Here is a 22,322-nt window from a genome sequence, read left to right as displayed (position 1 = left end):
GCTGTGCGTCACTGTCCTGAGTGGCTGTCCATTCGCCGTCACTGTCCTGGCTCGCCGCCCCCTCCTCGTCCATCTCACTGCCATCTGTGTCCTGACTGTCCGACCTGACGTCTCTGTCTGTCCTCTGTGCGTCACCCTCCAGTGGCCCGGCCTCAGAAGAGGGCCCTCCTGCCTGTGTTCCTTCCCCTCTGTGCCGTGCGTCCCTGTGGGCGGAAGAGGTTGGAGCTGGACGGCAGAGGCATGACTGAGAAGTTCCAGGACGATCAGCTCCTGGCCCTGGAGAACACAATAAGGCAAGTATCGTTAGACACGCGGAGTCGTGTGTGAGGGGGTGGAGGGGGCAGTGTGACAGGGTGGAGTGTGAGGGGGTGGAGTGTGAGGGGGTGGCTTGTGAGGGGGGTGGGGGTGGGGGTAGCGATGGGCTGAGGGACTGTATGCAGACAGGGGATTCTCACTTGGTGCTGCGCCTCCGATCTGGCATGGCGCTACCTCCCGGCTGGCAGCTCCCCCAGCGAGCTCCAGAGCCCTCTGCTCATGGACGGCAAGGGGGTAAAGCTAAGGTGATCCCCCTCCGGTTCTTGAACGCTCCCGGTGGTTGTGAGCAGTCTTGTCCTGCGGAGGGGGGGGGGGATATCAGGGTTAGGCGGTCATCAACAGGACGCACAGATGTTCGCACCATTATCACTAGGTGGAGACACTCGGACCAACGCCATGGCACCTCTCCACGGAGGGGGGGGGTGCCACATGTGTGTCGAGTGCACCGTGGAGCCCCACCACCCCCCTCCCGCGTGGGCGGGGGGGGGGGGGGGGGGAGAGGGGCGTTGCCCGGGAGCAGTCTCGGGGTACTTACCCTCGCAGCCCTCGTGAGGTCGTGTAGATTTTTCCTGCACTGGTCTCCCGAGCGGGGGGTGTGCCCCACAGCACTAACCGCCTTGCCCCACAGCGCTAACCGCCATGCCAACCTCTCACCATCCCCATTCAGGGTGCTGCACAGCTGCCGGTGGCTACGTCTGGGGCAAAGGATGGCCCTGCGCTCCTCTACTGTGTCTAGCAGTGTCTCGAGATCGCTGTCCCGGAAACGGGGAGCGACACGACGGGGCTCAGCCATCTCCACACTTCGAGCCTGTGTGCCGATTGCGCACTTTATATGACACGGCGCGGCGTCATCCTGGCATTGCGCGATGGCGCCGCTGCTCTGGCGCCATGCACACCGTGTTTCTCGCGGTCCCGCTGCTGGCCCCTTTTCAGCCCCTGAATCGATCGCGGCGGGGGCCATTTCGTGCCGTCGTGAAACCCAACGGCGTTCACGACGGCGCGGACACTCTGTCCTGCAATTGGAGAATCGCGCCCCATGTGCTTAATTTTCATGTCAGTATTTTGACCCTCTGCGATCCACTGCTAGGGTGGTGGTGGGGGGGCGGCTGGGAAACCACTCCCTTCCAGTTAACCACCCATGTATGCTCTTTGAGAAGCTGATATTTGAAGGGGAGAGCCAAAATAAGATTTTGAAATCAAAGATTGTCAAAACCGAATAGTTTGGCGTATGTTAGTGCACAGCTATCAGGTGAAATCCGGGGACTGATTTGTGCTAAAGGAAATACGTTGTCAAATCAGTTTATTCTGTCAGAGTGGGCCTGCCTACTTTGGCCATTTGGTCAACTGTCTGCTCCATGAGGCTCCTGGCCCTCTTATCTCCTGCCTCCTTGTTCTCCAAGGCAACGGCAAGCCCAGTCGTGGCAACCATCTACCTTTTGAGGATTGTACTCCAGAGTCAGTTCCTGCCTCCTAACAGCACCAAGTATTACTATATAATAAATAGTGTCATGTTAATGACGTAGATTTGATGAAGGTTTCGGAAATGTACAGGGCATCGGCTTCCCAACCTGGGGTTGAATGTCAAGTCCCATAACATCAGAGAGAGCATCAGTGTTGTGGGGGGAAAGTACAGCTATTCAACTTTAGTGTACTTCACTCTCCCACTCATGAGAAACCAGACAAAGACTCTTGGAGCTAAACACTAGGCCTTTGTTACAGTGCTATAACAGGGGCTAGTGGCATTCCAAGTTGGGGCGTCAGAATACACAGATTCAAGAATTGTACAGACAGATATATTTTAAGATTCGGTTGCAAGAAATTTGTATGTACCAATCATTTGTTAATAGTTATCTGTGTCCAACCATCAGGCATACTAAATGAGAATAATTAATCAATCACATCAATGGTCCGCATGCTTAATTAAGCTATCCAGTCAGTACAAGGACACGTATATGTTGTCTCCTAATATTTATCACTGGCCCAAATTATCAAGAATGTGGCTATCAATCTCCTGCTTGCCTGGCTCTTCTATCTTATAATCTGTTTCCCAAAGTAAAAATGGCCTATGCAATAACAATTCTTATGTCTCCTGCCAGACAGCTTAATATCGTTGAAAAGACCCTACATTGTTTCCTTGTTATTTTTTATAAAGGCTATCTGCAGCTTATCTTTCCTGGCCCCATCACCAGCAAGATGTGTCTTTGGGCATGCTTCCTGTAGCTAACTACTTCAGCTAAACAGCTTGTGGGTGTGATCAAACGGCTATGTTGCGCCTGAAAGGCAGCGTGCTAGGGCGCAACGTCGGGAGACCCCACTCCCGGGATCTACCCGGCTCGCAATGCGAAAAACTGCGATGTGAATGGGCGGGATCACTTTTAGAAAATCTGCATATAATAATAATCTTTATTATTGTCACATGTAGGCTTACATTAACACTGCAATGAAGTTACTGTGAAAGTCCCCTAGTCGCCACACTCCGGCACCTGTTCGGATACACTGAGGGAGAATTCAGAATGTCCAATTCCCATAACTAGCACATCTTTCCGGACTTGTGGGAGCACCCAGAGAAAACACACACGGACATGGGGGGAACGTGCAGACTCTGCACAGACAATGACCCAAGCCGGGAATCGAAAGCGGGTCCCTTGCGCTGTGAAACAACAGTGCTCACCTCTGTGCTACCATGCCGTTGAGACAGCTAGTCTCACTTTAATATGCAGTTTCCGACGCACCAGAGGCATTGGGATCTATCTCCTTCGCCTTTGAGACCTCAAGTGAGCGCCGTTCAGTACTGGTCTGCACAAACTGGGGCCAGATGGCACGGAACTCGTGGAAGTCTCCAGGGTATTGGAGGCCCCCGGGTGCTTTCCCTCTGGGCAAGGTGGTATCCTGGCATTGCTGGTGCCACCTAGACACCCTGGAATTGCCAACCTGGCAGGGATATTGCCAGGGTACCAGGTTAGCACTGCCAAGGTGCCAGGTTTTCAATTTCTACATGGCGGCGATAGGGCCGGGGGTGCCCTGCACAGGTGTTTGGGCGGGCCCCCTCATAGTGAGTTGGGGCTTGCGGGGGCTCCTCAATGCAGAAAATGGGGCTTGGTGCGGCCTCAGCCACGTGATCCACATTGAGGCCCAGGGGTGCGTTAAATAGCGGGGTGTTTCTTGCCGCTGTGAGCACCGGGAAACATGTGGCTAAACACACTCACTTTGGGACTTTGTTTCCATTTGGTTAAGCTGTGCCCTGTGTGTGCAATACAGATCAAGACAGAAGTGTTTAATCCTTTGAGCGCTTATTGGAGAACTAAAGTTTTTTAAAACTAATTTCAATATAAGGTCTAAAAACAACACCATTTCAATCAGCCAGGGGTCCTGCTCCTGATCCTCTCAGTGTGTGCTGACCCCAACAACATGGCTTCTTTTTCTCTCGCCCTCTCTCTCGCTTTCCTCCAACAGGATACCCAGCCTCCCCTAACCAAACAGGTTCTTATTTCCCCCTACAAGCATCTGTTTCCATTGCCATGTTTCTTTTCTCTCCAATCTATAGGAATCTGAGGTGCAGGAATAATGTTGGAATAAAATTGGATAAAATAATTGAATTGTTTGGCAGAGGTAGACACCTGTAAGTCCCGACACCAATTATTTCAGTGTTCTTAGCATTTTTGTGGCCAGAACCCATGGGGAAATTTTCAACCAGCAACCTGAAAATGGGCACATGCAGTTAAATATCTGGAAGGCAGCTTGGTCTCCGTGTGATGGCCAAAGCCACCTAAAGCAATTTCAAGGTGGGCCCGTAAATAGGCAAACAGCACACCTACCTTTTTTAGACAGGGGCGGTTAGTTACTTAACTTATAGGGTACTGCACAGTTTATAGGACCACAGTTAAAATTCTCAGATATAAGGGGACAGAGTTGCACAGTGAATACCCATTTGACCCAGGTGTTGAGTAATCAAGTTAACGATCCTTGAAGGGGGAACAGAAAGATCAAAAGCATTCCTCTTGTCTTTGGAAAATGATGTGACCTACTGTCCCTTGCTCACCCTCGCCAACACCGGTTTCCCACCCACTAGCCTGACGTTACAGCTATCTCGATGCAGGTGCTGGCTGCATGCCCTCCCAGAAGAAGTGAGCTACAGCACTGTCTGTTTAGCACCCACAGATCAGCGATTATTTTTAAATGAAATCTGAAATGGGAAATGGTTCGGGCTTTCTGATAGCTTCAGGTGGGCATGACTGTAACTTCTGACCCATTCTGGAGAGAAGTTTAAAAATACCTTACCCATGAAAACTTGATCAAGTCACCATAAATTTCAATAACCTTTTGCGTTCCTCTGTCTATGTGTACTGTTATGGTATATTTTAAAATATTGGGCTGGAATTTTCAGGTTTTCACTTGCGCAGAAATGACTCTGAAATTTAGGCAATTTTTTGCACCAAACCTGCAGGTGTGAACTTCGGCAAAATTTCCTCTGGAATTCATTCCTGATGAAATACGGGTGATATCATTAAACAGCACAGTATCAGCCTCCAAATGTATGATACTCAACTATATCTCACCACCACTTCCCTGCATCCCTCCATTTTCTCGAAATTGTCACACTGCTTGGCCAATGTCCAATACTCGATGAGCAGTATTTTCCTACAGTTAAATATTGGAAAGATCTAAGCAATTGTTTTCAGTTCCCATATCAAACTCCATTCCCTAGCTACCACCTCCATCTCTCCTTCTAGCATCTGTCTGAGGCTAATAACACTATTCACAATATTGGTGTTGTATTTGACCCTGAGATGATCTTCCTACCAGATAGCTGCACCATCCCTCTGTCCACTTTTTTATATTGCTGTAGCATTTTCTAACTGAAACTATTTGCATTTGTTATCTCTAGACTTGACCATACCAATGTACTCCCAGACGACCTCCTAGCTTCTACCCTACATAAGCTTGTGACCATTCAAATTTCTGTTGACAGAGTCTTAACTTGCGTCAAATCCCATTCATCCACCTCTCCTGTGCTTGTTGACCTACTTGGCTCCTGGTTAAAAAATGCCTTAGAGGGAAAGAAATTTGCCATCCTTACTGGGTCTGGCCTCCATGTGACTCCAGATGCACAGCAATGTGGCTGATTATTAAATGTCCTCCCAAATGCCCTAGCAAGCTACTCAGTTGTATCAAACTGCTGCTGAAAAGTCAATAAGGACTGAAACTGTATGGATCACCCAGCATCGGTTTGGGCACCAGAATTAACAAGGGTGCACTCCTTCATGTTGATCCTGCAAAGTACTCTTTACTATCATCTTGTCCCAAACATTGGTGATCTGTCCCACACACTAGTCAAGTAACAGCCTGAGACAGTTATACTCATGGAATCATATTTAAGACAACACCATCACTTTCCCTGGGTATGTCCTGTCCACCAGCAGGGCAGACCCATCAGAGTTGGAAACACAGTAGTATACAGTTGGGAGGGAGTGCCCTGGAAGTTCTCAATCTTGACTTCGGACCCCATGATGTCTCAGGCATTAGGTCAAACACTCTGGGTGGTGGACCTCAATGTGGCTCCATAGTACCACTACTGACCCAGTTGGCCAAGGCCTAAAGGACATAGCTGATAGACTGGGTCTGCGGAAGGTGGTGAGGGAATCCACAAGAGGAAAAACCTACTTGACCTCGTTCTCACTAATTTATCTGTCATAGACAGATCTGCCATGACAGCGTCAGTAGGAGTGTCCACCGCACAGTCCTTGTAGAAGTGAAGTCCTATCCTAACATTAAGGACTTCTCGGTCGTGTTTTGTGGCAGTACCACTGGTGTAGATTTCAAACAGATCTAACAATTCAAAACTCTGCATCCATGAGGCACTGTGGCCCATCAGCAACAGTAGAATTGTATTCAAATACAATCTGTAACCTCATAATATCTCCCACTCTACCATTATCATCAAGCCGGAGAAACGACCCTGATTCAATGAAGACTGCAGAAGGGCATGTCAGGAATAGCACCAGGCACACCTTAAAATTAGCTTTCAACCTGGCCAAGTGACAACTCAGGACTACTTCCATGCCAAACAGCGTAATCAGCATGTGATAGAGCTAAGCAATGCTACAACCAACAGATTAGATCTAAGATTTCAAGTCCTGCCACATCCAATTTTAAATGTGGGGGACAATTAAACAACTAATTGGAAGACATCATCAATGATGGGGGAGCCCAGCACATTAGAGCAAAAAACATGTTTGAAACATTTGCAACCATCTTAAACCAAAAGTTCCGGGTGGATGCTCCATACCGACGTACTAAAGTCCACCAATATCATATGTGCCTGCCTTCAGTCAATTCGATTCATTCCACACGATATCAAGAAATGGCTGAAGGCACTGGATACTGCAACATCTATGCATCCTGATAACATTCCAACAATAGTACTTGTGCTCCAGAACTAGCTGCATCCCTAGCCAAGCTGTTCCAGGACATCTACCTGGCAACGTAAAATATTGCCCAGGTATGTCCTGTCCACAAAGACCAGGACAAATCAAATTCACCCAATTACTGCACAATCAGTCTATTCTCGATTATCAATAAAGTGATGGAAGGTTTAATCAACAGTGCTATCAAGCGGCATTTTCTTAGCAATAACCCGCTCAATGATGCTCAGTTTGGGTTCTGCAAGAGCCACTTGGCTTCTGACCTCATGACAGCCTTGATTCAAACATGGAAGCGATCCTCGACGCACCCCCTCCCCCCGCCCTCCAACCTGAACACACTATGGGACAGTCCGCGACCCGCATGCCCCCAACACCCACGCAGGACACCCCAGCCTGAACCCGCACAAAAAATATCTGCTTGGCATCCTGACAGCAACCTGGCACCCTTGCACCCAGGTGGCACTGCCAGGGTGCCCAGGTGGCACCAGGAGTGCCAGGGCACCACCATGCCCAAAGGGCATGAAACTGGGGCATCCTGGGAGACCCCCACAAGTGCTTTTCCAGCTGGTCCCCGTTTGGGAGAATCATGCCCCTTGTCTTTTGCATGGGATATAGCTGTGTAAATAAGTGGCAAAAGATTCCAACAAATGAATCGCAGAAGTGGCAGAAACGCTCAATAAAATCTGACGTCTTGCCATAAACCCGGGGCTGGATTCTCTGCCCCGCCGCGCCAGATTTCTGTTTCATCCCGCCAGCGGGATGCTCCGTTATGCCAGCTGGTCAATGGAGCTTCCCATTGTGGGGCAGCCCCACGCCATCGGGAAAACCCCGGGCGGCCGGCAAAATGGAGCATCCCGCCGGCGGAGAATCCAGCCCCTGCTGTAAGTTATTTATGTGGAACTTTCCTCAGGAAAACATTGCACAGCTTTACTCTTATGCCATAATTACAATATGACTTCTCTCCCATTCTTTTTTTCTGTTTTCTTCTTTCTCTTACTATCACTCTTATGTGTGTGTGTGTCTCTCTCTCTCTCTCTCTCTTGAGCCTGTCACTCCTACTTCTCTCCCTCCCCACTTTATTTTCTCATTTTCTTCTGCCTTTGCTTCTGAATAGAAATTTGATTTATTCCTGATTCACATTTTTTTTTCCGTATATCTGAATTTTATTTGGGGTAGAATATGTAGAATATGACAATTTTTATATATTCATCATGAAATATGGGCACTTTTGGCAAGGCCAGCATTTATTGCTATCTCTAATTATCTTGAAATATGATGGTCAGAATTCTTGAATTGCTGCAGTCCACGTGGTGAAAGTATAATGCTGTCAGGTAGGGAGTTCCAGGATTTTGACACAACAACAAGGGGTGATATATTTCAAAGTCAGAATGGCATATGACTTGAAGAGAAACACAAAGGATGGTGTTCTCATGTACGTTTTGGGTGGTGGAGGTCCATTGTTCTCCTTGGTGTCTCCAAAGAAGCCTTGATGAGTTTTGAAATCCATCCTGTAGATTGTGCATACTGCAGCCATGGTGCACCAGTGCTTGAATGGATAGAATTTTAGACTAGCGGATGATGATGGTGTCATTCTACTTCAGTGTTGTTTCAGCTACACCCATCTAGCAAGTGGAGAGCATGCCATCACACAAGAATTGTCTCTTATAGCTGATAGAATCAGGAAGTGATCCACTTATAGGAGAATACTCAACCTCTGACTTCAGTGGTAATTATGATATTTAGATGATTGGTCCATTTGAGTCTGTGGTCAATAATGACTCCCTCCCCCCGGGATGTTGACAATAGGGGACACAGCAGTCCTAATGCCATTGAATATCAAGAGCAGGGCCGAAAGCTCTCTCAGGAGATCATGACTGCCTGGAACTTGTGTTGCACAAATTCTACTTGCCACTAGTCAGCCCCATCCAGGTGATGTCCTTGTAACTTAATGCGGGCCCTATACTGCTTTATTATAGAATATTATCTTAAAATGTTTTAATGTAATTGAACACTGTGCAATTTTCAGCAAACATACCCACTTTGATCTTATGATGAAGGAATTGATGAAACAGTTGAACTTAGAACATTACTCTGAGGAGCTTCTGTGATGATGTCCTGGAGCTGAGGTCATTGGCAACCAAATACCGAAACGACTTTCCTTTGTGTCAGATATGACTCCAACCTTTGAACAGTTTGTTCCACTTATCCCAATAGGCTTCAGTTCCATCAAGGCTCCTGGTGTCACAGTCAGTCATATGCCACCTTGATGTCAAGAGCATTCACCTCAACTTTTGATTTAGAGACAAGAGCGCTAGCAATTGAGCCACAGCTCTTGTGTCCATGTTTGAACCAAGGCTGTGAAATGATGACCTGAACTGAGGATCAGTGGGCATGTTATTGATTCGTGAGCGCAAGATCATGACCGGGATTTTCCGCCCTCGTTTCCCGGGGTGGGAATGGCAGAGGGGGCAGAGAATTGAGCGGAGTCTCAAAACAGCTTTTGCATCGGCAGGATTTCCCTTCTCGCTTGTCCCTGCACTCTCCCAATCCCCATTTACATAATTTTGAATCTCATTGAAACTTGATTGTCCCGCCCATGTTAAATTGTCCATTTATGGCGGCATGAAGGCATGCCAGCATGAATCACAACAGGTCCCCCACGACATGCACCTGGCAAACAGAACCCAGTGGTGAGTACAGCACCTGGGGCAGAAGGTCATGCCTTCGGGCACTGCTCCCAGGCACCAGCTCCTGGCGGTGCCATGTGTAATGTCCCGTGGGTGGGCTGGTTTCTATGCCCATGGCAGGGGGGACTCCGTGGTGATGTTTGTGGGGGTGGGGTGGTTCCGTGCGATGTTTGTTTTTTTAAAATTGGGGTACCCTTTAAAAACTTTGCCAAAAAATGGAATTAAAAAAAAAATTTACAGGATGTGGGCATCGCTGGTTAGACCAGCATTTATTGCCCATCCCTGGCTACCCTTCAGAAGGTGGTGGTGAGTTGCCTTCTTGAACTGCTGCAGTCCTTGAGGTATAGATAGACCCACTGTGCTGTTAGGCAGGAAGTTCCAGGATGTTGCCCCAGTGACAGTGAAGGAACGGCGATATGTTTTCAAGTCAGGGTGGTGAGTGACTTGTAGAGAAACCCCCAGGAGTTGGGGTTCCCAGGTATCTGCTCCTCTTGTTCTTCTAGATGGTAGTGGTTGTGTGTTTGGAAGGTGCTGTCTAAGGAACCTTGGTGAGTTACTGCAGTGCATCTTGTACACATGGCTGCCACTGTTCATCGGTGATGGAGGGTTTAAATGTTTGTGGAAGTGGAGTAATCAAGCGGGCTGCTTTGTCCTGGATGGTGTTGAGCTTCTTGAGTGTTGTTGGAGCTGCACTCATCCAGGCAAGTGGAGAGTATTCCATTACACTTCTGACTGTGCCTTTGTTGCTAACTTTTGCCTTAGTTTAATTGCTCTGTTCTATCACCTTTGCTCTTGAGTCGCCAGGTATCTTTCTGATACCGCCACATGGTTCAAGTCCGAGTAATGATCAATAATCCAATACACCGCTTAGTAAGAGTTAAATCAAAGCACATTTATTATATACAGTAATCAATACTCATGCATAAATTCTACATCTAAGCCACTTCCTACAACTAACAGGCCAATACGTAACTTGGAAATGGCCCACCAGGTCAGGGAAACGAATGGCATTTCGTTCGGGTTCTGAGCCTGCGGGATTCGAAGCTGGTACAGATTGATAGCTAGGAGCGCCTATCTCGTTGCGAGCGTTGAAGTAAGACTTACTGGATGTTTTGCGATGGCTGGACCGGTCACTGTTAAGGGTTGGTCTGCGTTGCTGAGTGACCCGGTCAGAAGAAGAAGCAGCAGGGTGCGGAAGGGTGCAGAAGGGTTGATTTGAACTTGGACTCTATTCTTATAGTCCCCAGGGGCTTCCCGCCTTTCAGGGTGGACCCTGTACCTGGTTCCAAGTGATTGGACTTTGTCCCAATCACTTGGTTCGATATTCTCCAATGCTGGAGCGATTCCTTGATCAATGGGCGGTCTTGAGGTGGTCGTTCACCTCCCTTTGTGTAGGCTTTTGCTGGCGCCGCCGAGTCTGGGTTGGCTTTGTGTGCCTAAAATGTTGCACATTGTTCCTGGGGATTGCTCATTAGTATGCAGATGGCTGGTGTTTTGTTGTGCTGATGGTTACTGGTATCAATCTTGTCTGGCCTTCCCAGAGGTGAATACACAGTCTACCTGTAGCTGATTGTTTTAGTCCTGTTGGCTGATTTTCTCATCAGCCTTTGCCGTTCGCCATTTTAAATCGGGGTTAGCCATTCTAAATCGGGAGTTAGCCATTTTAACTGGCTACACCTTGTAGATGGTGGACAGGCTTTGGGGAGTCAGGAGTGAGTTACACGTAGTAGGATTCCTAGCCTTTCACCTTCCTGACAGCCACAATATTAATATGGCTAGTCCAGTTCAGTTTCTGATCAATGGTAGCTCCCAGGATGTTGATTGTGGGGGATTCATCGATAGTAATGTCGTTGAATGTCAAGGGCGGTGGTTAGATCCTCTCTTGTAGGAGATGATCATTGCCTGGCACATGTGTGGCGCGAACGTAACTAGCCACTTGCCAGCTCAAGCCAAATGACTTATGTTAATATGTTCGTTGAGATTATAGCTGATCATCTACCACAGTTCCATCTTCCCACACTATTCACATAACCAAAAATCGAATACAACATAAGGGGTGCGATTCTCCGACCCCCCCCGCCAGGTCAGAGAATCGCCGGGGGCTGGCGTGAATCCCGCCCCCACCGTGTCCGGAATTCTCCACCACCAGAGATTCGACGGGGGCGGGAATCGCGTTGCAATGGTCGGCAGGGGCGGGAATCGCGCCGCGCCGCTCGGCAGGCCCACCCCTGGCGATTCTCCGGCCTGCGATGGGCCGAAATCCCGCCGCTGTCAACCCTCCCGCCGGCGTGGATTAAACCACCTTTCGAACGGCGGGAAAAGGCACCGCGGGTGGGCTCCGGGGTCCTGGGGGGGGGGGGGGGGGGGGGGGCGCGGGGTGATCTGGCCCCGGGGGGTGCCCCCACGGTGGCCTGGCCCGCGGTCGGTGCCCACCGATCCGCGGGCGGGCCTGTGTCATGATGGCACTCTTTTTCTTCCGCCTTCGCCATGGTTTTCATTATGGCGGAGGCGGAAGAGACCCCCTCTCCTGCACATGCGCGGGGATGACGTCAGCAGCCACTGACGCTCCCGCGCATGCGTCGCCCGGCGAAGACCTTTCGGCGCCGGCTGGCGTGGCACCAAAGGCCTTTTCCGCCAGCCGGCGGAGCGGAAACCACTCCGGCGCGGGCCTAGCCCCTCAAGGTGAGGGCTTGGCCCCTAAAGGTGCGGAAGGTCCGCACCTTTGGGGCGGCCCGACGCCGGAGTGGTTCCCGCCACTCCATTACGCCGGAACCCCCCACCCCGCCGGGTAGGGGAGAATCCCGCCCCTGGTTTAGAGTCACACTGATTTTTTTAAATCAAGATAAAAATGCACATTCTTGAGCATTTTGCACCTGACATATAGTGAACAAATGTGTGATTGGATTTAATGAAAAGAAGATTAATTTATTTTTCCATTGATTTCTTAATCATCAATATATTAGAATAGGGCTATAGATTATAGCCACCGAATTATGCATATGGAACAAATCATTGTCCTTTCAGAGACTGCTTCTTCAATTGAAGTGATTGGCAATCAGTGTACCTGTTTTGGTAATGAAAGGTTTTCCAACATTCATCAGTTCAAGGGCGCTGGAAATCTATATATTAATTCTCTTATACTTTTGCTGACCTATTTCCAGATTGTTATGAACATTTATATTCTGCCGTTACAGATTCTTGGTTACTTTGACTATGCTTTTACTGCCATCTTTACTGTTGAAATCCTGTTCAAGGTAATACGCTGTTTGTTTCTCCTGCCTTAATGAAATCTTGTGTAAAATAAAATATTTAAATTATTTGCTTACTTTACAGATCCTAGGCTATGCAGATTATGTCTTCACTAGTATGTTTACATTTGAAATCGTATTAAAGGTAACAAAGGTCCAAGATTGCCATGTGTGATAACTATTGGATTTACCCCTTCTTCGCACCAAAATCACATAATAGGTGACAGCATGGTATACCTATTCTGGGCAGTGTTTTTGCACTGAATGACACACCTAATCCATTACTATGAACTCTACCTTTGGCCAGTTTATGTCATAGGCTGGTGTGAATCATGTCATTGTGATTCTTTCAATCTGTATACTTTAAATAGAAGTCTTTGGGCTGAAGGCAAATAATCAAGGTAATAATGCATGCCATTTTCTAAACTTTTTTTCTCAAACACAATATCTCTCATTTAATTGCATAACAAATCCGATCAGAAAAATTGGCCAATCCACCTTGGGTCAAACATTCAAATTTCTGTATTAGATTTGCTGTTTCTATAAGAATCTAAAAATAATTCAATAAAATATCGGGAAAGCAAAATGCTTTAATCTTAATGGAATTTATTATTGTCTGTTACATCAGTATTTGTTGCATGTACCAGTTTTACACAAGTACCCCATTTGAGAGAACAGTGAAAACAGAGCCCTGAGTTATACTCCCTTTCTTGCAGCCGTGCTGTCTATTCAGGGAGCAGTTGTGTGTGTGTGTTTAAATGCATGTAGCGGGTTTCAGTTACTAATGCTAATGATTTTTGACAATCTAGCAACTTAAGAGCTGTCAACTCTTTTCGAATAGTGGAAATTGATGATTGGTCAAGTAAACAATTTGGGGACATTTGAACTTAAAGTTTTAAAGTTGATTTTCCACTGGGTGAATCTATACTATTTGAACCTGAGGTCATGCTCTCTTCTTGAGCTGATCTCACACTAGGCTGGATTCTATGGTTTTCCAGCCGCATGTTTTTTGGCGGTATGTCATTCACTGGCAGAGGGACTCTGTCTTCCCGTTACTTGTCAATAGGATTTCCCATTGAAGCCACCCCACGCCACTAGGGAACCCGTGGGCGGGGTGCACTGCCGGCGGGAAAAGTGAAATGCAATGCCCAGAGAATTCTGTCCACTGTTTCTGGTAGCTATCTGGATATAATTTGAGAATAACTGAAATTATACCTCAGCTTCTGAATTGCCACAAGAAACTGCTTCATACTGTTGCAAGATGATCTGCAATGTATCTGGATCAATGCCATTGTTATTCATCGGGTAATGATTCTAAATTCTATGATTCTATGATACTAAATTGATGTAAAATATGCAAATAAACATGCAGTGGTTACCCTGACAATCCAAACTTCATACAGGAAGAGTTGCATACATCCATCTAATATAAAAAAGGAACAAAAATTGTAGCTGCAGTATTTTATGTTGTTAAGATGATTAAGTGATTAATTGTTGTGCAATTAAATGGGGGATGCTGTATGCAACTAACACCAACTCTCAGGTGCATGGTAAAGGTACCTACATACCTCTCTCTATCTGTTTCCATTAAGTAGAGTCATTACAGCACAGAAGGGGCTAATTTAGCATGCTCTCTGAAGAGCAATCCAATCATTCCCATTCCCTAGCTCTATCCCAGTAGCCCGATAAATGTATTTTGCTCAAGTGCACATCTACTTTTTTAAAAAGTTGTTCATCACCGCCTTTTCCACCACCCTTGTAGGCAACAAGTTCCAGGTCATTACGACTCACTGTGTTCTTCCTCACATCCCCCCTGCAACACTTGACCAAAACCTTAAATCTATATGCCCTAGTGCATGTTCAATCAGCAAATGGGAACAACTTTACTTTGTTTGCCTTTCCTAAATTTTCATAATCATGTGCACCTCTTTCAAATTTCCTTTTAATCTCTTTTATTCAAAGAAAAACAAACCCAGCTTCTCCAACCTAACCTTGTAGTCAAGATCTTTCATCCCTGGAAACATTCAGGTAAATTTGCACCCTCTCACAAACCCTCACACTGTTCCTAAAGTGTGGTAGCCAGAATTGGACACAGAACTGGGGGCAGCACGGTAGCCTTGTGGATAGCACAATTGCTTCACAGCTCCAGGGTCCCAGGTTCGATTCCAGCTTGGGTCACTGTCTGTGCGGAGTCTGCACATCCTCCCCGTGTGTGCGTGGGTTTCCTCCGGGTGCTCCGGTTTCCTCCCACAGTCCAAACATGTGCAGGTTAGGTGGATTGGCCATGATAAATTGTGTCCAATTAGTGTCCAAAAATTGCCCTTAGTGTTGGGTGGGGTTGCTGGGTTATGGGGATAGGGTGGCGGTGTTGACCTTGGGTAGGGTGCTCTTTCCAAGAGCCGGTGCAGACTCGATGGGCCGAATGGCCTCCTTCTGCACTGTAAATTCTATGAAACTCCAGTTGTGATCAGGAGCTGGATTCTCTGGTTTCCCTAGCTGCGCGTGTTTCGGTGGTGTGCCATTCGCTGCTGGCAGGATTCTATACTCACACCGCTTGTCAATGTGATTCCCCATTGAAGCCACCCAACACTGCCGGGAATCCCATGGACAGGGGTGCGCTGCCAGCGGGAAGAATGAATCCCAATGACCGGAGAATTCCAGCCCTAATTAGAGCGTTATAAATGTTCAACATAATTCTCCTGCTTTAATGCTCAATTTGTGAATTGCTCTATTTATGAATTACAAGATCCAATAAGCTTTGCTGATTATTCCCTCAATATGTCCTACTGCCTTCAAAGACTAATGCAGATGAACCCCCAGGTCTGTCTGTCTCTTTACACTCTTTAGAACTAAATCATTTCGTCTTTATTGTCGCTCCCTATCCTTTCTGTCAAAAGACAGAATAAGCAATCTCCTCACACTTCACTGTATTAAGCAACACCTGCTGCTTGTCTGTCTCTTCTGCTAATGTTTCTGCCTTGTTGGTATCATCCTCACTGTCTACCACAACTTCAAGTTTGGTATTATTGGAAAATATTGACATTTTACTCTATATTATATATTTATATATATGCAATATACATTTATATATAAAAATCAAAAAATACAAGTGATACTCACACTGACCTTTGCAATCTACCACCCTCAAGTCTGAAAAACAAAAATGTATCAAGCCCTGTTGTTTTCTCTCCTTAAGCAATTTTTTATCCAGCTAAACTGACCCTCCTGCTCCATGAGCCTCAGCTTTCTTCATGAGCCTTTTATGCGGTACTTTTCAAAGGCTTTCTTAAAATCCATATGGACATCATTTATTGCTTTCCCTTCATCAACATTCTGTTTTGCTTCATCAAACATGATGTTGAAATGCCTAATTTAATGGACTTGATTATCTGCAGTTAGGCAAAAAACTGTCATTAAACCAAATGTTTATAACACAAAATTCATATAATTGGAGAAAAATACCTCTGAAAATCAATTGTATTGTTGACACAAATTCCATAATTCTTCGGTTCACGAACAGAAAAGGGGTCAAACCTGGCCCCACATTTCATTCATCTGCCCATTGGATAAACTTGAGGACTAACCCCCCTCTTTGTCCTTTAATGTTTTAATAACCTGTTCTGAATTTCATACCCAAAAGTATGCACAATACTGTCATAAACTGTAGATTTAAGGAAGTCTTTCAAGACTGAGGAAGTTGAACTTTTTAAACAAAATTAATGAATGCAATGTGGTTACATTTTTAAAATTTTCACAATGCTGCTTTCCTCATTAGATGGGTTGGGAAACAGAGTGACATTCTTTTTCCTTATTATCTCAATAATAAGCATTTTTAACGTTTCCTTGTGTGAGCATGATGGTTTTATTTAAGCATGGTGATCATCTCCATGATGGATCTATGCCAGCATGATCAGGCTGCAAAGAGTGCAAAAATGTTGATATTCTGCTTTCATCACTTTTTTAATGTCAACAATTTACGATAGAACAACTAACACAAGAGGATGGTACCGCAGATGTTGGGAATCTGAAATAAAAATGGAAAATTCTGGAGTGGTGACCTATCAGACCTAAAATATGAAATCTATTTCTCTCTCCACAGATTCTGCCAGACCTCCTGAGTATTTCCAGAATTTTCTATTTTCATAATTAACACTGCAAAGTTTATTGCAAATGCAATTTAAGGCATTTAACCATGTTCCTTAATTAAGTCCGCACATCTGCATCAGTAATGCCAAAGGCTCATTTGAGACATCACACCTTGGCTTCGAAATGATCCAGGTCTCCTATTTAACAGAAGAGAAGTGTCACTGACAAAATAGTTACTTTAAATGTATCTGAAAATACATGTAAAATCTACCATGTTCTTAGTATGGGAGAAAAATGCAGAAATTTGTATATAACTGCAGAATATAATGCTTCAGTGTTCTTTAATCACAAATTACACAGCTGTTTAAAGAGTAAGCTTTGCAAATGCTCTTTGAGATGTTTAATTTGCTGTTATATTTTAACTGTTCTGATTCATTGGCTCCAGAGGGAGTGATGACAGTGGGGTAACAGTTATAAAACCCCAAGTTACTAATTGAGGTGCTGCTATTAGGATATAAATCTTGGACTCTGTTTCCCGGGCAACAGTTAACCAGATTGGGGACAGGAGGAATGAGAAAGTCTACAGAACAAGGTGACATCCAATGAGCATTGGAAATAGAAGAGAGGAATAAAGGGAAGGATTGTGCCCAGGGGGGATATATGGGAGTAGGATGGGAGAGAGATGGCTATGTGGAGGGATTGCCAGGGAGGTATGTGCAGAGAGATCAGGGGAAGAGCAATACAGACTGTGGGCAGGATAGGAAAGGTGGGCTATGGATAAATCACAGGCTGGAGGAACTGGAGAGTAGAAGGAAAGCCATGGATACACCATGGTGTCTCATCACAGAGATTGTGAAACAGTTTGATTGGGGAGGCGAGAGGAAGCACTTCTGGTCCTTCAGGTCCACAAGCAGCACTGGCTGGGAAAATACTCTTATCTGTTGTATCTGGCTGTTATTGCCTCCCTTTGGCTTTGTGTTTCCATGTACTGGGAATTCCAGACTGCAACCATTAAGTTTAAAACAGAGCTAACATCTGAAGCATGCAGCCTTATTGAAATGTTGAAAATAGGGACCTAGTTCTGAAATAAATGTTTGTTGCCCATCCTGATTAAAACTCGAAGTGAAGGCAGGTTGGGGTTGGGTTTCCCATCTTTGAATTATTAACCCAACCCTCTTCCCATCCTTAAGTGTACATTTGTCAAACATTAACATTATAATGAAGGAACCAATTAAATTTGTTCTTGCATTACTTCAACTGATATATTCAACATCAACAACTTGCATTTATGTAGGAGTCCCAATGTCCCAAGTCATTTTGCTTTAGCATTCTCACCTAATATTTTCCACTGACAACATAAGGAGATAATAAGGTCAGTGTTTGGTCAAATATGCAGGTTTTAAGGAATATCTTTTAGGCAATGAGGGAGCTTTAGAGGTATAGGGAGAGAATTCCAGAGCTTAAGATCTAGACAACTAAAGAAGTCATGACGACCAGTGGAGGAGCAAGAAAAATCAAGGGTTCTGCATTTCTGGTCTTCAGTTACCAGTTTTTATTTGTACATTGCATTTTTTAAAAAACAAATTGTTGTAATGGTAGGGAGGGTTAATGAATGATGCTGGACAGACATTTCAAATATTCAAACTATCTTCATTTTATATCTTTCCATGCATTACTTCTTCAGATGATGACATATGGAGCATTTTTACACAAAGGTTCCTTCTGTAGAAATTATTTCAACTTGTTGGACATCCTGGTTGTGGGTGTGTCACTCATTTCTTTTGGAATTCAGTAAGTATCTGTTTTTATTAAATTAACACCAACAATTCTTGAATACCCTAACTTTGTAGTGTATCACACAACAGTGCAATGACTTATTTTTATTTTTGCAAGGTATTTCTTACATAAGGGCAGCACGGTGGCACAGTGGGTAGCACTGCTGCCTCACAGCAGCAGGGACCCGGGTTCAATTCTGACCTCGGATGACTGTCTGTGTGGAGTTTGTACATTCTTCCCGTGTCTGCGTGGGTTTCCTCCGGGCGTTCCGTTTCCTTCCACAGTCCAAGATGTGCGGGTTCGGGGGATTGGTCATGCTAAATTGCCTGTAGTGTCCAAAGGTTAGGTGGGTTATGGGGTGGGGTTACAGGGATAGGGTGTGTGAGTGGGCCTAGTTAGGTGCTCTTTCAGAGGGTTGGTGTAGACTCAATGGGCCGAATGGCTTCCTTCTGCACAGTAGGGATTGAAACCAGCAGGTCTATAAATTGGCTACTTTCTTATAACTTTGAATAGATAAGTAAACTTTGTTAAATATAAAAGTTCAATGCCCTTAATAAATTAAAATAAAGGAATGATGAGTGATACAAATATTGATGAAAATTTGTGGAAGCACGAATTAAATACATAATGTTATATTAAACTTCAAAAAGAAGTTTGACATAACGTAATTGATAGTAGAATCACAGAATAGTTATCGCACAGAAAGAGCCCATTCAGTCATTGTGTCCCTGCTGGCTCGCGGCAAGGGCAACTCTGAGTCTCATTGCCCTTTTGTCATAGCCCCTGCAATTTATTTTTCTTCAAATGTTTATGCAATGCTTTTTCAAAATCCACAATTGAATCTGCCTCCACCACATTCTCAGACAAGTAGTTGATAATCCCTTCAAATAGTGCTGTCACATCCAGTTGTGAATGGTGGTGCACAATTATACAGCTAACCTGAGAAGAAGATTGCAGAAATATCACCATACTCAATGATAGCCCTTTGCTTACGGCGATGAAATCCTGAATATTCATTCAGTTAATTTTTCCTGGAGAAGTTATGAATTTTACCAATTAATTCCCACAGCAAATCCCTGATATTTAATTTTTCCTAACATAGTCCAAATTTTTAATTATTTAATTATCCTGAGCAAAGCCCTGAGTTTTTAATTTTCTCCTGTGAAACACTGGTCTTTAATTTTTGCCAGAATAGCCTTAATTTTTATTTAATTACTTTTCTCCGGTGAAACCAATCTTCAATTAATTTTATTGATTGAAGCTTAGAACTCATTTAAATAATTGTTTTTTCTTTACTCATTACTTTTTTCATCCAATGGGCAGAATTTTACCAGCCCCGTGGAAGTGGGAATGTAGACAGAGGAGCTGATAAAATGGCATGGGCCCGCATCAGACTGGTTCCCTGATGCCTTCCTGCCACCAATCAATTTTACCAGATGTGGGTGGCGGGATGAATCCATGGCAGACACATTGGTAGCAGGCAGTTAGTTAAAGTCGATGAACAACCAATTGCCAGGTATTTTCTTACTTTACCTGATTTCATCAACGGTGCATGGGATGCACAGAGGCTGATACTCTTGCCTCCTCCAATGAGATGAGATCTCAGTAGCAGTTGAGTTGTGAAGCCAAGTGATAGCCAAACTTTAAAGCTGTCTGCACGGTGAGTCTTGAAGAAGTGACGGCATCATGTTTGGAGGCATTACAATCAGTAGGGCTATGGTGAAATCCTGTCCATGGAAAGATATCTCCCAGGTCCACAGTAGCCACTGGGTCAGAGCAAAGTCCTTGAGAGGCTCATCATAGTGGAAGCTCATCAGGCTATAGGGTCAATGCTTTCAGACTTTCAATTTTCCAGTGCAGAGGAGAGTAGCATGAGAATGGGATGTAGCTGTATGGGGTGGCCATGCAATGGCCAGGAGAGCTTCAGCAGTTTGAACAAACAGGTTGCATTAGTAAGGCAATATCATATTTTCTGATCGGACTATGTTCAAAAGTGTACCATCAGAGTTTCAGCTTCATTGAAATGTCTGAGCACCAGTGTCTCTGAACATTGTATTTCTTGAGGAGGTGGTTGCAGAGTTGTATGATATGCTGGATCAGGAGTTGAGCCTGTGGGAATTGGTGCACACCCAAAGTCTATAGCCTTAAATGTGACTTTGGTGCTCGACATTTTTGCATGTGGTCAATTCCCTGGATCAATAGGAAAACTATGTGGTATTTCTCAGTCAGCAGCCAGTCACACCATAAAGGAGGTGGCTCCCACTGTTCTGCAGACAAATATATCAAATTCTCAAGTGACCAGACCAGCCAGCTCGAGAGGGCAGTTGGCTTCAGGGGCAAGACTGGATTTCCTCAGGTCCAGGGGGTCATTGATTGGACCCACCTAGCTAGCAGTGTCCCCTCAGAGAAACCTGATGCTTTTGTGAACAGGAGTGGGTTCTGCTCCCTCAATATTCAAGTTCTCTGTGACCACTTTATGGGCTCTCCTGGCCATTGCATGGCCACCCCATACAGCTATGAAATTCTATGATAATCTATGATAATCACTGTGAGTGAATCATGCAGGGGTGTGTGAGATTTCTGGGCAACTGACACGGCTCCTACAGTCTTAGACTTTCCCAATTGCTTCAACTATTAGGGTCTTTTTGTGACTGGATTCTAGGGGACAAGAACACTGATATGGCTTCTAAATCCTATATGGAATTGCAAAAAACAGGCAGAGGGCATGTACAATACTGCCAAATGAATACAAGGACCACCTTTGAGCTGGCTATTGACCTTTAATAGTTGAGGTTTAGATGCTTCGATAGAGCTGAAGGAATCTTGAAATACATATCCTCTCATGCAGGAGTTGTCGACTGATTTTTAATTGGAGACTTTTTTTTTTTAATTGCCTAAAATAAACATATAACTATCAATAAAAATACAATCAAAATTAAATAGGCCTAACCCTGAATTATCCTTTTTAAAAACATTTTAAAACTTTAATTTTGACACTAAAACCATCTTTTAGAACAAACTTCAAGTTACGACCCATAGAATTAAGCCAACTTTTTTAGCTATTAATTATTGTGGTTACAAAAATAACTTCAAATAGCACATCAAGAATAATTTATCATCTCCGCTATAATAGAAGAAATGATGATCGCAACCAGAAAACCTGTTCCTTGGACCAAATAAATTATCCATAACCATGGTGTAGCTCTACCATTTTGAACGAAATTATTTAGAGCAAGATGATGTTTTTCATTAAAATAATAATTTTAATCCATAAAATGCAGCGTAATGATTACCATTTTATCCTTATAATAACACTGCTCTTATTTTCCTTGCTTTTTTTTTTAGCCCTTATTCATGTCAATACAAACGAATTGGAAAAGGTTGGGAGCTGCAAATGAGTAAAGGGCTACATGTGACTGGGAGCCACAGGTTGCAGACCTCTGGTCTAGAGAATTCCACATTATTGTCTCTGCTGCACATTGCAGAAACTGGTACCCCAGAGGGTCTTAGCATGAGCCAGAAGATGATATTGAGTGAGCTGCATTCTCAGAGGAGGAGGATTAGGTGCCGTAGTAGGTGCTAGTTGTTGAAAGTGGCAGCATGGAGCTCAGCTCACAGGACAGTGATATGAGCTTTGCGACTCTTTGATTAGCACATGCTGCACATGAGGCCAAATGCAAAAGGCCACCGAACCAAAAAGCTCTCTCCCAGAGGCAACCTTGCTAACCTTTCATGAGAGACCATTACCATCTGTCTATGCTCATTAACATCTCTGCATATCATGGAGG

At 44.9% G+C, this 22,322-nt stretch overlaps 1 protein-coding gene across 1 annotated transcript in view; it reads left to right on the top strand.

Annotated features, from left to right (window-relative positions):
• Nucleotides 1–22,322, top strand: part of cacna1db (calcium channel, voltage-dependent, L type, alpha 1D subunit, b) — a 1,216,201-nt gene that overhangs the window by 844,905 nt on the left and 348,974 nt on the right. Inside the window, exons 22-23 of the mRNA XM_072472487.1 lie at nt 12,619–12,678; nt 18,443–18,549. Coding sequence (XP_072328588.1) covers nt 12,619–12,678; nt 18,443–18,549 — 167 coding nt within the window. The remainder of the gene's footprint in view (nt 1–12,618; nt 12,679–18,442; nt 18,550–22,322) is intronic.

Source organism: Scyliorhinus torazame, chromosome 13, assembly GCF_047496885.1.
Source record: "Scyliorhinus torazame isolate Kashiwa2021f chromosome 13, sScyTor2.1, whole genome shotgun sequence".
Lineage (NCBI taxonomy): Eukaryota > Metazoa > Chordata > Chondrichthyes > Carcharhiniformes > Scyliorhinidae > Scyliorhinus > Scyliorhinus torazame.
The sequence above is the reverse complement of the archived record's forward strand: the minus strand, read 5'-3'. Positions and strand labels throughout refer to the sequence as shown.